Source organism: Nycticebus coucang, chromosome 13, assembly GCF_027406575.1.
Source record: "Nycticebus coucang isolate mNycCou1 chromosome 13, mNycCou1.pri, whole genome shotgun sequence".
Classification (NCBI taxonomy): Eukaryota; Metazoa; Chordata; class Mammalia; order Primates; family Lorisidae; genus Nycticebus; species Nycticebus coucang.
Window position 1 is genome coordinate 60,295,248 of NC_069792.1, and position 16,671 is coordinate 60,311,918.

Genomic DNA, 16,671 nt, shown 5'->3' on the forward strand with positions numbered 1-16,671 from the left:
AGATTTTTCATTTCTTCATTAAGAGTTGTCAACATCTTTATGGGTTTCTTGTGTTAAGTCAGTACACATATTTAAGGAAACTTAACCTTTTAAAGATAAGAAATGCTTTTTATTGATATATTTGCATTTCTGTCCCGGAATGTACTTTTACCCTGTGTTTTTTATTTTTGTAAACCTCCTATTTAAATTGTTCTCTGATCTCTGATCCTTAGGATACAGAGAGAGTGGTTCTAAAATAAGAATAATTTCCTTTGGGGATAGACGTGTAGGAAGTGGCAGGTTGGCGCATCTATCAGTATTCTAGCTGAAGTAGAAGCAACGTGGTATAGTAGAAACAGCAGAATTAGTCATGGTTTCAGCCTTTTATATATTTTTTATTTTTAATTTCAGCTTGCTTGTTCATGCTTCTTCGTTTGAAGCACTCTTTTGTTGTTGTTGTTCATTTTCTTTCTTCTGTTTTTTAAATGTTCTTCCTCTGGCGATGCTCTGTCCCCTTGCCTCCTATCCCCTTGCCTCCCCAGTAGCTGGGATTACAGATGCCCGCCACAACGTCTGGCTGTTTTTGATGTTAGTAGAGATGGGGTCTTACTCTGGCTCACTGCTGCTCATACCGGTCTCTAACCTCTGAGCTCAGGCAATCCACCCGCCTCGGCCTCCCACAGTGCTGGGACTACAGGCGTGCGCCACCACGCCCAGCGGTTTTAGCCTTTTGATGCAGATGTTACTGCAGCAAGTTGGATAGCCTCTGAGCCCTAGTTTTATAATCTGTTCAGTGGAAGAATAACATCTACCTTGGCCAGGCTCATGCCTATAATCCTAGCACTTTGGGATGCAGAGGCAGGAAGATTGCTTGACTTTAGGAGGTCGAGGCTGCCGTGGAACTATGATGATGCCCTGCTAGCCAGGGTGACAGAGTGAAACTCCATCTCAAAAAAAAAACAAACCCTATTTCAGTGTTAGAAATACTAAAACAGGGCGGCACCTGTGGCTCAGTTGGTAAGGCGCCGGCCCCATATACCGAGGGTGGCAGGTTCAAACCCGGCCCCGGCCAAACTGCAACCAAAAAATAGCCGGGCATTGTGGCGGGCACCTGTAGTCCCAGCTACTCGGGAGGCTGAGGCAAGAGAATCGCTTAGGCCCAGGAGTTGGAGGTTGCTGTGAGCTGTGTGAGGCCACGGCACTCTACCGAGGGCCATAAAGTGAGACTCTGTCTCTACAAAAAAAAAAAAGAAATACTAAAACAGGGGGCCGCACCTGTGGCTCAAAGGGATAGGGCGCTAGTCCCATATGCTGGAGGTGGTGGGTTCAAACCCAGCCTCGGCCAAAAAAAAAGCACCAAAAAAAAAAAGAAATACTAAAACAGGTATTTGCTATGATGTCTTGAAAATGGTCACGCACTCTACAGATACTTTACTGTACTGGTTTTATGCTCTCTTAGTCATGTGGTCACCCTACTCGCTGCTTTTATTTATTTATTTTTGAGACAGAGTCTCACTTTGTTGCCTTTGGTCGAGTGCCATGGCATGACAGCTCACAGCAATCTCAAACTCTTGGGCTCAATTAATTCTCTTGCCTCCGTCTCCAGAGTAGCTGCGACAATGGCTGGCTATTTTTAGAGATGGGGTCATGCTCTAGTTCAGGCTGGTCTTGAACCTGTGACCTCAGGCAATCCACCTGCCTCGGCCTCCCAGAGTTCCTAGTCTTCACTTACTTCTGTTCACACCGCTGCTGTAGCTGGGGCAACAGAGTGAGACCATGATCACTTACTTCTGACCACACTACTGCACTGTAGCTGGGGCAACAGAGTGAGACCATGTCTCAAAAAAAAAAAGTATTCAAATGGTGGATTGACTACTGATTGTCTTTTTTTAACCCTTTTGACAGACATGTGCATCACTATTGCTATTTCTTTTCTCATGATTGTGATATGTGCAATGGCTACTTATGGAGCATATAAGGTAAGTAGCTTGCAGTAAGCTGGGCCTTTTCCTGAGTTTCTTATATGTGTAATCTGTGCAACTATCTATAATAGGAGGTTATTTCCAGTTCTAAGAATCTTTGAAAGTTTAAATTTTTTGTTAATGTCACATAGTACTAGGAATCAAGCCAATATTAAAGCCCCAGAAATGTTCTTTGAGGCTTGTCGTTGACTGCTTACTTACCTTTGGCATACCAGTTGTCATCATGACCTGGTTTAATTTCAGTTTTTCCTTTTCCTTTCAGATTAGTAAAAGATTCTTTGAACAAGAAACTATTTTGTAATAATGAACACAGTCTATTTTCTGTTGTGTTTAGCAACGCGCTGCCTGGATCATCCCGTTCTTCTGTTACCAGATCTTCGACTTTGCCCTGAACGCCTTGGTTGCAGTCACTGTGCTCGTCTATCCAAACTCCATTCAGGAGTACATACGGCAGCTGGTACGCGGCTCTCGTAATGACGGCTTCTTTTTATGAGGGCAACCTGCTTACGTAAGGGATGTAGAGGTACAGAGATAGACATACACACAAATTATGGATTTTTAGCTCACACCTGAGTTACTGGCCAGAGATTTTTTAAAATGTTATATTAATTACAAGAGTTTGGTTTCTTAGCATACTTTTGGGGAAATCATAATGTCCCCGAGTCTTCCAGAGGTTAAGTTGATGGCAGGGCCCTGGTGTGTGGTGTTTGACGTGCCTATCTACCTTATAATCTAGTTGCTAATAGTCTTATTTTTGTAAAATGTAGTTTGCTCAGTTATCAGAAAAGGGTAGCCTTTTGCCTCTGCTGTTGTATGGAGAAGCAACACTGCTGCACCCTAGTTTCCAGGCTTATTTGACCGCAGAATCCCTTTCTTCTCCAGTCATCATTGTGGGACGTGTTTCTAGCTCAATGTCCTTTGTGAGCATGTGAACCAACATTGGTACTGGGTATTAAGAAGCTTATGGCAGTTTTGAGGTTGAAATACTTCTGTGCCTTCACATTTTTTAAATTCTTGCATTTTAAATTGTGAATGTGCTTTAAAGTTTAATTTCTTTGAAATCTTAGGATGTTTTAGACAGAGAGGGTAACCACTGTTTGGAGGTTTTCTCTGAGCATGGGATAAGGAACAGGGTTTTCCTGGAATGGGAGAGATGAGGCAGTGAGATTTGATGGGTCGGTGGGGCCCAGCAGTCTAATGGAAGAGAGAGTGGTAGGGAGGGGCTGGAGCAGAGGAGGAAATGGGGCAGCAGACACTGGTCATCTTGGTTACAGTCCTAGCCAGATCACGTAACTGGTACCCTGCAGACCTAGCACAAAACGCTCCTTCGAAGTGTCTTATTTTGTCATTGTTGTGGTTATCATTTTTACGAGTACTAGCTACTGTTTTTTAAGAAAACAGGTCCATATTTTGGTAGAATATAGTGTCAAGAAAATTTTTCTGTATTTCCCATATGCTAATTTTACATATTATGTCTTCTGTGCCAGCCAAGTTTTCTGTATGAGGAGTGTATATACGATGAGCAAGTTGTAGAATTATTTCTGTGTTGAGGGACTTGTGTTTCTCCTCTCTAGTGATGATCTGGTGCTGGGCTCCTCTGGTCATAGTGGGAGTAAGGAAGAAACATGATCTCAACAGCCCATCATGTGAAGGGGGCCTGGGGCAGGGCGGGGGTGGTTGAGGAGTGTGAAGACAGCCCTGTGATTGAATGGTATGTTGTGTGCTGAGTCCCAGACATCTATGTCTGGCAGAGATGATAAGGAGCATGAAACCTCACATGCAAGGCAAGCGGGCGGAGCCTTGGATGCTGCCTAGCCTTCCTGCTGTGTCCACAGGGTTCCCCAGCTATGTACTCATTTCCTTGAGAACCATCGATTGGGTAAGGATAACATTAGTGATTTCAACAGTAATTTTAGTGTCAGTTTAACAAAAAAAAAAATCACCATCTACTCTTATTTATATCAATTATTTACAAACCAATGATATAATAAACCTTCCTTGCGTTCTATTTAAAGATCAGTCTGGGCTAATGAGGCCCACAGGTTATCACAGCGCCTGAGTGTCAGGGATGAAGGGGAAGGTTGATGTTTGCTCCTAGAGGCCCTTCTTGAGACTGATACAATGAGTCTGGAGAGACGGTTATCTGAGAAGGCTGGAGGAAAGCCCCCTCTTAATTCTAAAGCCTGTTCTGTTCATCTATTTAAGTGGAGTCTTATAAAACACAGTTAAAAATCTTTATATTGATCTCAACTGGACATACCGATCTCAAATATGTTCACTTTTCAATGGGAGAAGAGCATGAAGATCTTTGTGAAAGGGCCGTAGACCTCCACTTTAATCCCTTTTTAAAAATTAAGCATAGGAAAAAAAAAAAAAAAATTAAGCATAGGAACAATATAACTTTTTGTTGGTCGTGTAAACAAATACCACACTATTTTATTTATTTATTTATTTTTGAGACAGAGTCTCACTGTGTTGCCCTGGGTAGAGTGCTATGGAGTCACAGTTCACAGCAACCTCAAACTCTTGGGCTTAAGTGATTCTTTTGCCTCAGCCTCCCAAGTAGCCAGGACTATAGGCACCCACCACAACGCCTGACTATTTGTTTGTTGCAATTGTTATTGTTGTTTAGCTGGCCCGGGCCGGGATTGAACCCACCAGCCTCTGTGCATGTGACAGGCACTATAATCACTGTGCTACGGGTGCCAAGCCACTACACTATTTTATTCTTAACCTGTAAGACCAGTACTACAAAAAACCTTTCAGGATCTAAGGGCAAAAATGGTCCAGAATTTGCAGAAAGTCCCAGCATCAGAGATGTACCAAATGTCCCTGGATACAAACCACTGACTTTTACCTTTGGTATAGTAAGAGACAGGGTTGTATCTTCAGGTCTCACGTGTGACTCTTAACTTGATTTTTCTTGTCAGGAGTTAGTGTGTGAGTTATGAAGAGACTAGCCTCTCCTGTCGCACAGTTGCTAGCTTTTTCATCAGTAGAATCAGGCTAGAAATTTTGTATTAGTCCTAAGTAATTCCTTTCTGCTTTAGCCAGTTGCTTTCTGATAAGCAACATATGAACTGCTGCCTGAGGAATTAATCCTGAATGGTTAATGAGATTTCCTAATGAAGCCCTTTTCTTTTGCAGCCTCCTAATTTTCCGTACAAAGATGATATCATGTCCATGAATCCTACCTGTTTGATCCTTATTATTCTTCTGTTCATTAGCATTATCTTGACTTTTAAGGTAAGCATGAGAATTTTACTTAATGGTCTAAATATTGTTTTCCTGAATGCCAAAGAAGTAAATAAACTTTAATCAGGTCATTGTCTTATTTTTGCATCTGAGCTGCTTTTTTATTTCCTAACATTACGGTTCCTTCTGTTATCTACAGAGGGTGCCAAAAAGAGTATGTACCTATTTTAAGAAAGGAAAAAAACTGTATTATTATTATTATTATTATTTTAGACAGAGTCTCACTGTGTTGCCCTGGGTAGAGTGCCATGGTGTCATAGCTCGCAGCAACCTCAAACTCTTGGGTTTAAGCGATTTTCTTGCCTCAGCCTCCCAAGTAGCTGGGACTACAGGTACCCACCAAAATGCCCGGCTATTTTTTGTTGCAGTTGTCGTTGTTGGTTTTAGCTGGCCTGGGCTGGGTTTGAACCCACCGCCCTCTATGTAGGTGGCTGTCGCCATAACTACTGTGCTCTGGGCACCAAGCCAAATTTGTAAATACTCAAGTCATGTTTTTTTTTTTTTGTGTGTGTGTGTGTGTGGTTTTTTGGCCAGGGCTGAGTTTGAACCCGCCACCTCCAGCATGTGGGACTGGCGCCCTACTCCTTGAGCCACAGGAGCCACCCTCAAGTCATGTTTGACTGCTGCGAATGTAATTAGTAGTCAACTTGACTTGTATTCATCTTTTGTAATTAATATATATTGAATATTATAATTTCAATACATTCTTTTCCTTTCTTAAAATGTGTATACATTTTGTTGGCACCCTCTATATATTAGAGATAAAAACTAATTATAATTTCATAAGCCAATCAAGGGTTATTCCAAAATATATTTGGAATAAATTAATAAAATAGTTAAATCTATATTTTAGGGTTGAGGAGGAAACTATATATTACATAGTTTATTTATGTAATATATAGCTTCCTATATATTATTTTCCTATATATTATTATCTACTTTTATTTATTTATTTATTTTTTGAGACAGAGTCTCACTCTGTCACCCTGGGTAGGGTGCTGTCATGTCATAGTTCATAGCAACCTCAAACTCTTGGGCTTGAGCAGTCCTCTTGCCTCAACCTCCTGAGTAACTGAAACTACAGGTACCTACCACTATGCCTGGCTAGTTTATTAGTAGAGATGCTGTCTTGCTCTTGCTCAGGCTGGTCTCGAACTCCTGAGCTCAAGCAATCTGCTTGTCTCAGCACTCCCAGAGTGCTAGGATGACAGGCCTGAGCCACCACACCTGGCCCTACATAGTTTATGTTGTAATACTGCAACATCCATTACAATGCTTATGTAATACCCAATCATTTGTAATTTGTATTTAGAATGTTACATATTCTGGACACTGTTCTATATCCATTAAGTGAATTCATTATTTAGTAAATTACCTATGGTTGGACCTTGAAGTAGTTCTCACTTATTCATGGTGCTGCAGTGAATATATTTAAATATGTTCTTGTATATGTATGTATTTATTCTTAAAATCAAGGGTAGGCATAGTTGCAAAGCTTTCGATAGATTGTCAAACTGATGCTCCCAAAAGTTAAAGGACTTCTACTTCATTATCAGTATTGCCTTACCTTTATCAGGTGAGAACTACTTGTTTATTGTCCTTGTTAATCTGTGTATAAAAAGATCATAATTTGTGTGCTACTAACTGATAGAAAATTCTCATACACTTTGAACTTTTAAATTTCGACACTCTTCATTGCCTTTATTTTGGCATAAAATTATCCCATTATTCAAAAATCAAGCCTTGGTAAGCTTGAGGAAGCTGCATCTCAGTAGTGAAGTCATGTAAGTACTATGATGAAGAGGAGTAGAAAGAAAATGGTTATTAAAAATCAGTGGGCTGAAAAAAAAAAAAATTACGGTGCCTCACACCTGTAATCCTAGCACTCTGGCTGGCCAAGGTAGGAGGATTGCTTAAGCTCAGGAGTTTGTGACCTACCTGGAGCAAGAGAGAGATTCCATCTCTGCTAAAAATAGAAAAATTAGCTGGTATGGTGGTAGATGCCTGTAGTCCCAGCTGCTTGGGAAGGTGAGGCAGGAGGATGGATGACTTGAGTGTAGGAGCTTCAGGCTTTAGTGCACTATAATGGCACCTGCGAATAGCCACACCAGCCTGGCCAACGGAGTGAGACCCTGTCTCTAAAACAAAATAGAAAAGAAAAAAATAAATTGAGTCTGAATTTTCCCCTGTAAAACACCTCTCTGAATTGTTTGATGTTGTATGTGTAGTTTGGAGGGTAAGAATTTGACTGAATTTTATCATTCCGTGGATGCTGGGGCCCACAGCCTTGCTGCTGCAACTCCCTGGCTCCAACTGTCTGACTACTCAGTTGTCACCCTGTGTTGTTCTCTGACCTCCAATTCTGTGATGTTAGGGCTGGCTGTCACCCAAGCTGCAGGTAGAAATGGCAGTGCCCACTGGTGAAAGGCCACGGAGTCTCAAGTCTCTCTTATTGCAGTTTGTCTTTCAAGGATAGACTACTTTTTGACATCTGCCTTCTTTGAATCATTCTGTCATGCCTTAAAATGTATGTGTGCACAAGTGCATGTGTATGTAGGGATGTAGTCCATATTTTATAATTTTTACCTAGAGGAAGGTTAGTCTTTTTTTTTTTTCTGCAAGGTTAGTCTTACCAAGCCAACTCTGCCATTGCCAGAAGGTCAGGAGCTAGGGCCTCCAAGTTCCTTTTATAAAGGCTTTTGAATTCTGCAGGCATTCTCACTTGTACTGGAAACACCTGTGTTGGATTTTGTCAGAGGCTCTAGGGTTGGCTTCTAGCACTACTGCTACTAGCTGTATGGTCAGAGCCTTAGTTTCTTCATTTACCAAATAGCAGTAGTAATCAATAAGACATCCTGCAGGGTGACTGTGAGATAAAAGATGGAAAGGTTTGTCCTTCACTCATTTATTCAGTAAATACTTATTAAGAATCTCTTATGTGGTCTGGGCGCAGTGGCTCACTCCTGTAATCCTAGCATTTTGCTTGGCCGAGGTGAGTGGATTGCCTGAGCTCAGGAGTTTGAGATCAGCCTCAGTAAGAGCAAGATCCCATCTCTACTAAAAATGGAAAAAACTAGCCAGGGGTTGTGGCAGCAGGTGTCTGTAGTCCCAGCTGCTCAGGAGGCTGAGGTAGGAGGTTCATTTGAGGCCAAGAGTTTGAGGTTTCTGTGAACTGTGACGCTATGGTACTTTACCAAGGGTGACAAAGTAAGACTCTGTCTCAAAAAAAAAAAAAAAATCTCCTATGTGGCATGTGCTAGGCTCCGCTGGTCATAGTGGAAGTGAGGAGGAAACATGATCTCAATAGCCCATCATGTGAAAGGGGGCCTGGGGCAGGGCGGGGTGGTTGAGGTGTGTGAAGACAGCCCTGTGATTGAATGGTATGTTGTGTGCAGAGTCCCATGTCTGGCAGAGATGATAAGGAGCATGAAACCTCACAAATTGATTACCACGGAGAGCAAGGAGGTAGTTGACTACCTCCCTACATTGACCAGCTTAAGGAGGTCAATGGACACATAGACTGGACACAGCACATGTACACGCAGTAGGCCTAGTTCCTTATGTTGGTCACCTCCGTATGACGACCAGTTTGTTACAGTCCCTAGGGTAGTCAACTTACAGAGGTTTTACTATATATTTTCATCTTAACATATCACAATAGTTACAAGAAAAAAATCACCATCAATTATGAATGCAGCTTGAAGACAGGTCTGAGTATAGGACAGAATATTTTACCCTTTTCGTCCATAAATGTATTCATTTTTATAAAACAAACTTACTGAGACATAATTCACGTGACATGAAATTCACCCATTTAAAGGGTATGAGTCAGTGGTGTTTAGCATCTTCCCAGAGTTGTGCAATCATTACTTAATTTATTATTATTTTTTATTTTGCAATTATTGCTTTAGTTGCGCAGTGTAATTTTGGAACATTTTTATTGGTTGTCATTTACTTTTACCCATGGCAATCACTGATCTGCCTTCTATCTCTATAGATTTGCCTATTCTAGAAATTTCATGTAATTACCGTCATACAATATGTGGTCCTTTGTGACTGGCTTCTTTCACTTAGCATGGTATTTATAAGGTTCACCTGCATTGTACCATGGGTGAGCGTTTCCTTCCTTTTTATTGCTGTGTAGTACTCCAGTCTGTGGATAACACATTTTGTTTATCGTTTAATCCATATGGGTTGCTTCTACTTTTTGGCTCTTACAAATAGTGCTGCTATGGATATTTTTGTACAAGATTTTGTGTGGATGTGTGTTTTTATTTTCTTGTGTATATACCCAGAAATGGAATTGCTGAGTTATATGGTAACTCTTGTTTAACCCTTGGAGGAACTGCCAGACTTTTGCAAAGTGGCTGCACCATTTCACATTCTTACCAGCAATGCATTTCTGGATTTCAGCAATCCAGTTTCTACATGTGTTTAAACAACTTCTAATCAAAGAATTTTAAGGCTATGAAGGGATGTTGAAGTCATTTAGTTCAAATTCAATTACAGATGATTGGAATGAAAGTGCAGAGTTTATAGCTTAAACATCTCCCACGAATTCATGTTTTATTTATAGAATGTCTTTATTCTGGACAGTAATTTTAAGTGTCTTTATCGGATATTTCATTAAGAAAATGGAAATATTTTAGTGAATTTTGACTGTGAAGTAAATTTATATGCTATGAATCTTTTCTGTTTATTTTTTTGAGACAGAGTCACTATGTCATCCTCAGTAGAGTGCTGCGACATAACAGCTCACAGCAACCTCAAACTCTTGGGCTTAAGTGATTCTCTTGCCTCAGCCTCCCAAGTAGCTGGGACTACAATTGCCTGTCACAGTGCCCGGCTATTTTTTTGTTGTATTTGTTGTTGTTTAGCAGGCCCCAGGCTGGGTTCAAACCTGCCAGCTCTGGTGTATGTGGCCAGCACCCTAGCCACTGAGTTACTGGTGCCAAGCCATATGAAATCTTTTTAAAAAAATTGAATTGTGCAGTAAAATCACAGATAATCATAGAATAAAAATTTCCAAATACACAGTTAAAGTGTGGTGATAGATGGGCTAATAAACTTTTATCTGTGCATTTGGGGGCAATGCAAAATTAGTGGTGATTGTTTCTGACACTTTGTCTTAGAAGTTTCTCATTCTACTCTCAGCCCCTCCCCCACCACCAATGTATTAGGATGTGGCTCTCACTTTGCCAGAAAAATTACTGTACCTGACTTTTTTTTTTTTTTTTTTTTTGCAGTTTTTTTTGGCTGGGGCTGGGTTTGAACCCACCACCTCCGGCATATGGGACCAGTGCCCTACTCCTTTGAGCCACAGGCGCTGCCCAGTACCTGACGTTTTTAAAGGCTTTTATTTTAGTAGAGTTAACATGTGCATTTATAGCTTATGTAAATAGAAATTTTATAATCTGGCTTTATTTGTGTGATATTTTAATTGCTTGTAGTTTGGAAATTAAAAATCTAATGATCATTCCTCACTTCTAGGGTTACTTGATTAGCTGTGTTTGGAACTGCTACCGATACATCAATGGCAGGAACTCCTCTGACGTCCTGGTTTATGTCACCAGCAATGACACTTCGGTAGGTGTGATGTCACTTAAGGTGGAGATCTCCCTCACACCTCTGCTATCTCTAAATGTTGTGTTCACTACATCTTTATTGTTGAAAAGCACTTTGGAGCTGCTTAGTCATGAGGGGATTCACGATTTAATGACATGTATTTTGTTTTTCTTACAGAATGTTAAAACCTAGATGGTGCTACTCTGGTTTATTCATAAAAGTAGTATGGATAGATAATATAAGCACCTTACCCGCGTTTATGTATCTTAAACCTGAATCATTAAACCATGGCATATAATTGGAGGTACTGGTTCTGCATAGTAGAATTATACTGTCTTGTTTTACATGTGGAAGTAAACTAAGAAATGTGATTTTTACAGGTAGATAAAAGGCACAGCCATAAGAAAAGATAGTAACTTTGCAACTTTTGTGTTAACCTGGATGGAGTTGAAATACCTTCCTCTTAGTAAAGTATCACAAGAATGGAAAAGCAAGAATCCACTGTACTCAGTACCATTTCTGTGCCAGCAGATAATCTAACACATACCACACAGGAGAAAAACTTAATTCTTTTTTTTTTTTTTTTTTTTTTTATTGTTGGGGATTCATTGAGGGTACAATAAGCCAGGTTACACTGATTGCAATTGTTAGGTAAAGTCCCTCTTGCAATCATGTCTTGCCCCCATAAAGTGTGACACACACCAAGGAATTCTTTTTTTTTTTTCATAGAGACAGAGTTTCACTTTATTGCCCTGGTAGAGTGCCGTGGCGTCACACAGTTCACAGCAACCTCCAACTCCAGGGCTTAGGCGATTCTCTTGCCTCAGCCTCCCGAGTAGCTGGGACTACAGGTGCCCGGCTATTTTTTGCAGTTTGGCCGGGGCTGGGTTTGAACCCACCACCCTCAGTATATGGGGCTGGTCCCCTACTCACTGAGCCACAGGCGCTGCCCAGAAAAACTTAATTCTATTCCAGTTCGGGTGTGCAGGGAGGCTTGAGGAAAGGGGGGAGAGTGAAGAAATTGGTGTGCTTCCACTTAAATGGCACAAGGTAGGGGTGTATGGCACCCCTTTGGGGTATGGAACACAACTATAAGAGGGACTCTACCTAACAAATTCAGAAATTGTGACTTGGTTGTTTATTTTATTTTCTTTTTTTTGTAGAGACAGAGTCTCACTTTATGGCCCTCGGTAGAGTGCCGTGGCCTCACACAGCTCACAGCAACCCCCAACTCCTGGGCTTAGGCGATTCTCTTGCCTCAGCCTCCCGAGTAGCTGGGACTACAGGCGCCCGCCACAACACCCGGCTATTTTTTGGTTGCAGTTTGGCCGGGGCCAGGTTTGAACCCGCCACCCTTGGTATATGGGGCCGGCGCCCTACCGACTGAGCCACAGGCGCCGCCCTTGGTTGTTTATTTTTATTTTATTTTATTTATTTGTTTTTTTTGAGACAGAGTCTCAAGCTGTCACCCTGGGTAGAGTGCTGTGGCATCCCAGCTCATAGCCACCTTCAATTCTTGGGCTTAAGCAATTCTCTTGCCTCAGCTTCCCAAGTAGTTGGGATTACAGGCGCTTACCTCAACACCTGGGTGTTTTTTGGTTGTAGTTGTCATTATTGTTTTGGCAGGCCCGGGCTGGATTTAAACCCACCAGCTCTGGTATATGTGGCTGGCGCCCTAGCCACTGAGCTACAGGTGCTGAGCCGACTTAGTTGTTTATACCCTCACAGAAACATGAGGGGAAAAAAGAATGGCAGAGGTTACTATATCTTTGTAATTTTCCCCTTGCCCTGTGTATGAAAACCTTAGTAAGAGAATTTAGATGATTTCTATTTTGCTGCTAGTTGTTCATACGTAAAAATTGTTTTGTTTTGTTTTTTTTTTTGTAGAGACAGAGTCTCACTTTATGGCCCTCGGTAGAGTGCCATGGCATCACACAGTTCACAGCAACCTCCAACTCCTGGGCTTAAGCGATTCTCTTGCCTCAGCCTCCCGAGTAGCTGGGACTACAGGCGCCCGCCACAATGCCTGGCTATTTTTTTTTTTTTTTTTTTTGTAGAGACAGAGTCTCACTGTACTGCCCGAGGGTAGAGTGCCGTGGCGTCACACGGCTCACAGCAACCTCTAACTCTTGGGCTTACACGATTCTCTTGCCTCAGCCTCCCGAGCAGCTGGGACTACAGGCGCCCGCCACAACGCCCGGCTATTTTTTTGTTGCAGTTTGGCCGGGGCCGGGTTTGAACCCACCACCCTCGGCATATGGGGCCGGCGCCGTACTCACTGAGCCACAGGCGCCGCCCATGCCTGGCTATTTTTTGGTTACAGTTCAGCCGGGGCCGGGTTTGAACCCACCGCCCTCAGTATATGGGGTCAGCATCTTACCGACTGAGCCACAGGTGCTGCCCCATACGTAGAAATTGTGAACCTATCAGATAAGATTTTGGAAAATAAATATCTTCACTGGAAGAATCCATGAAAACATTTGTACTTTATGTGAATTATCTTGAAACTACCTGGCTTGTAGTAAGATAAAAGTATGTGTCCTCTATGTAATTTTGTCCAGATTTAAATATTTTTATTTATTTATTTATAGACAGGGTCTCATTTTATCACCCTGGGTAGAATGTCAGGGCATCATAGCTCACAGCATTCTCAAACTCTTGGGCTCAAGAGATCCTCTTGCCTCACTTTTTCATTTTTAGTAGAGATGGGGTCTTACTCTTGCTCAGGCTGGTCTCAAACTCGTGAGCTCAAGGGATCCACCCGCCTTGGCCTCCCAGGGTGCTAGGATTACAGGCATGAGCCACCACAGCTGGCTATTTTTCTGATTTAAAAAAATGTCAAAGTGTTAAGTGGTATTAAACTTGCTCTGTCTCCACCACCTTTGTGCTCAGCACTGCCTAACGCTTGGTGCCAGTAAGTGCTTGGTGAGTGTAAGTGGAGAGGACAGGGATGCACGGCATGAACGTATGGGATGGGACAGGAGGAAAGGTCGAAGGGTCAGGTTGGATGGGACAGGATGGAGTAGACTGGACAGCTGAGGACACGTGCAAGTTGAAGGTCAGATCTAAACTAGAACAAGTTCTGTGCTATGTTTTTAAAATTCTGCTGACTTGCTCACTCTGTGAGCTTACTAAAATAATTTAACGTGTCCCTTACTTTACTTTCTTGGGTACAAAATGAGAATCAACTAATTGCATGCTTTATATTAACTATATGGATGTGAGCACTACTGAGAACTCTGTGGTGTATCTAAACCACGTTACACGTAGTTTTCCCAAATACTTGCTAGACATTCCTTGGTTGAACCAAATATGTATGAGCATGAACAGTGGTTTAAGAATAGAGTCTGCCTCAATTAGATACAGAAACCCCAGCCTACTCAGTTACTAGGGAGGCCCTTTCTGGGGGTCTGCAGAATCCCATACACTGATTACAAGAACCACATGTTCTACTCAACGCTTTAAAGAATTCCTTTTGGGTAATTCTCTCTAAAATAATAATAATAATATTTCAAAATTGCTGTAAATACTGGCTTAAGAATTTTTTTCCTTCTCTATAAGTCATTGGGTGGTTAAAGTCATTTTCTGCCTTTTCTTTAAAAAAAAAAATCAATTAGGGCGGCACCTGTGGCTCAGTCGGTAAGGTGCTGGCCCCATATACCGAGGGTGGCGGGTTCAAACCCGGCCCCGGCCGAACTACAACAAAAAAATAGCCGGGTGTTGTGGTGGGCGCCTGTAGTCTCAGCTACTTGGGAGACTGAGGCAAGAGAATCGCTTAAGCCCAGGAGTTGGAGGTTGCTGTGAGCTGTGTGATGCCATGGCACTCTACCGAGGGCCATAAAGTGACACTCTGTCTCTACAAAAAAAAAAAAAAAAATCAATTAAATTGGTCAAGTGTAATTAATTGTCTTGCTAAACCAATGAAAAATCTGAGCAGAGTTTGAGATTTTGGGGTTTGAGGAACCAATGAAGTTAAACAAGATCTATTAGAACCCCGCCTTAAACTTCACTGTGTGTAGGGCTTAAAGAACTATGACCTTTTAGAATTATTTCAGAGAAGATAATGCCCTCATTGCATGTGCTTATTTTGAGATACTTTTGGTTATTTTTTCAGTAGAAATTTTGTGGAAATTAGGGTACTCAGAGACTTTAAGAACAATGAGTTAAGTCCTTAAAATGTATTCTACTAGCTTTTTAGAGAAACCTTTAGTTTCCCCTTTGAAAGAGAAAAAAATAGGTATAGAAGAAGAGATATGTTTCATGTAGGTTTACTTACAAAATTAACAAAACTGGACATTCTCTTCTATCAATAACAATATGCCTCTTTCAGAAAGGCTTCCAACTGGACAATAGCTCGTAATAGGTAGAATTTGGGGCCATGGGCTCTTGCCAGCTGTAATTATTGTTTGTTGGCATCAGGTGCTAGGGAATTGCTGCATGGTGTTTTTTGGTCATAATTTTCTGTCATTTTGTATCAACTTGCCTTTTTTTGTCAATGGTGAAAAGTTATATATTTATAATTAGCCAGCTAGACTTGGGTAGATGATCCTCATTTTGTTGGCAGCATCCAGTGCTTTGTAATCAGGAGCCAGTTGATCATACGTCGTCTTCTCCATCCTGCCTGGTTCGGGTGTTGACCTGGGCCACATTCATGTCCTAGAGCTGGTTTGCAGCCTGCTTGTTCTGGTGCTTGTTGGCTTTGACAGCCACAGTGGACACAAGTGTGTTATTGTCTTCTACCTTCTTCATGGCAGAGGGAACTTTATGCTGGCTTAGTGGTCAAGCTTGTTTCTTCTTGGGGTGCTCTTCTGAGGATATCTGGGCTGCCTCCAAAGCCCAGTGTCTTCAGCTGCCAGAAAGTGGGTGAGAGACGGGTTTGTTTTTGTGGCTGTGGATTCTCTTAACACAGCCTTCTCGGCCTTCAGTGCCTCAGCTTCGGCTTTGGGAGGGGCAGGAGAGTTCTTCTTTCCCCTAGGTGCCGTCTTAGCAACTTGCCTTTTCAAGGTCAGGAATCTGAGTTGCTTAAATTACTTTTTTCCTCAGTTTCCCAGTGAACCATTTCCCCCCTTTTTCTTTTTAAAGAATGATATTTCTAGAAAAGGGGGATTTACCTTTTTTTATAATTCTGTTATATTGGTAGTCTACTACAAAATACTGGGGTATCACCACCTGAGACTCTGCTTTTTTAAAAAAAGATTTTGTAAAAAGATGATAATGCACTTATTTTTTAAAAAAAGAACCCTTTTTATAACTCTATAAAATAATAATATCATGAAGTATCAGTAAGTGCTCAGGTTTCCATTTTTCTCAAATGTCATCGTTTTCTAGAAGCTTATTAGAAATAGGATCTTGGGTCAATATGTGTTTTTGTTTTTTTTTTTTTTGTGATTTTTGGCTGGGGCTGGGTTTGAACCCGCCACCTCTGGCATATGGGACCGGCCCCCTACTCCTTGAGCCACAGGCGCCGCCCAATATGTGGTTTTTAAGTCTCTATATAATTTCTTGTTGAAGAAATTAGTTTGTTTCACACTCTAGATTTTTCAGATTGTATACCTGTAACGTAGGTATAGGGTTTTGTTATTTTTTGTTGTTCTTCTAGCAAGAAGTAAATAACCATCTTTTTGGAATATCAGCAACTATTGATCTCAATGCCTAGAGTCATTGATTCATTAGGATTATAATATGATAACATTCTATTATTCCTATTTCATTTATTAGCCAGAATATTTCTCTCTCTCTCTTTTTCCTTTTTTATTCAGACAGAATCTCACTTTGTCACCCCGGTAGAGTGCTATGGCATCATAGCTCACAGCAATCTCAAACTCCTAGGCTCAAATGATCCTTTTGCCTCAGTCTTCCAAGTAGCTGGGACTACAGGCACCAACTACAA

General features: G+C 41.4%; 1 protein-coding gene across 1 annotated transcript in view; it reads left to right on the forward strand.

Annotated features, from left to right (window-relative positions):
* LAPTM4B (lysosomal protein transmembrane 4 beta) overlaps positions 1 to 16,671 on the forward strand; it is a 67,729-nt gene that overhangs the window by 35,087 nt on the left and 15,971 nt on the right. Inside the window, 4 exon segments of the mRNA XM_053559068.1 lie at positions 1,885 to 1,958; positions 2,296 to 2,418; positions 5,109 to 5,207; positions 10,707 to 10,802. Coding sequence (XP_053415043.1) covers positions 1,885 to 1,958; positions 2,296 to 2,418; positions 5,109 to 5,207; positions 10,707 to 10,802 — 392 coding nt within the window.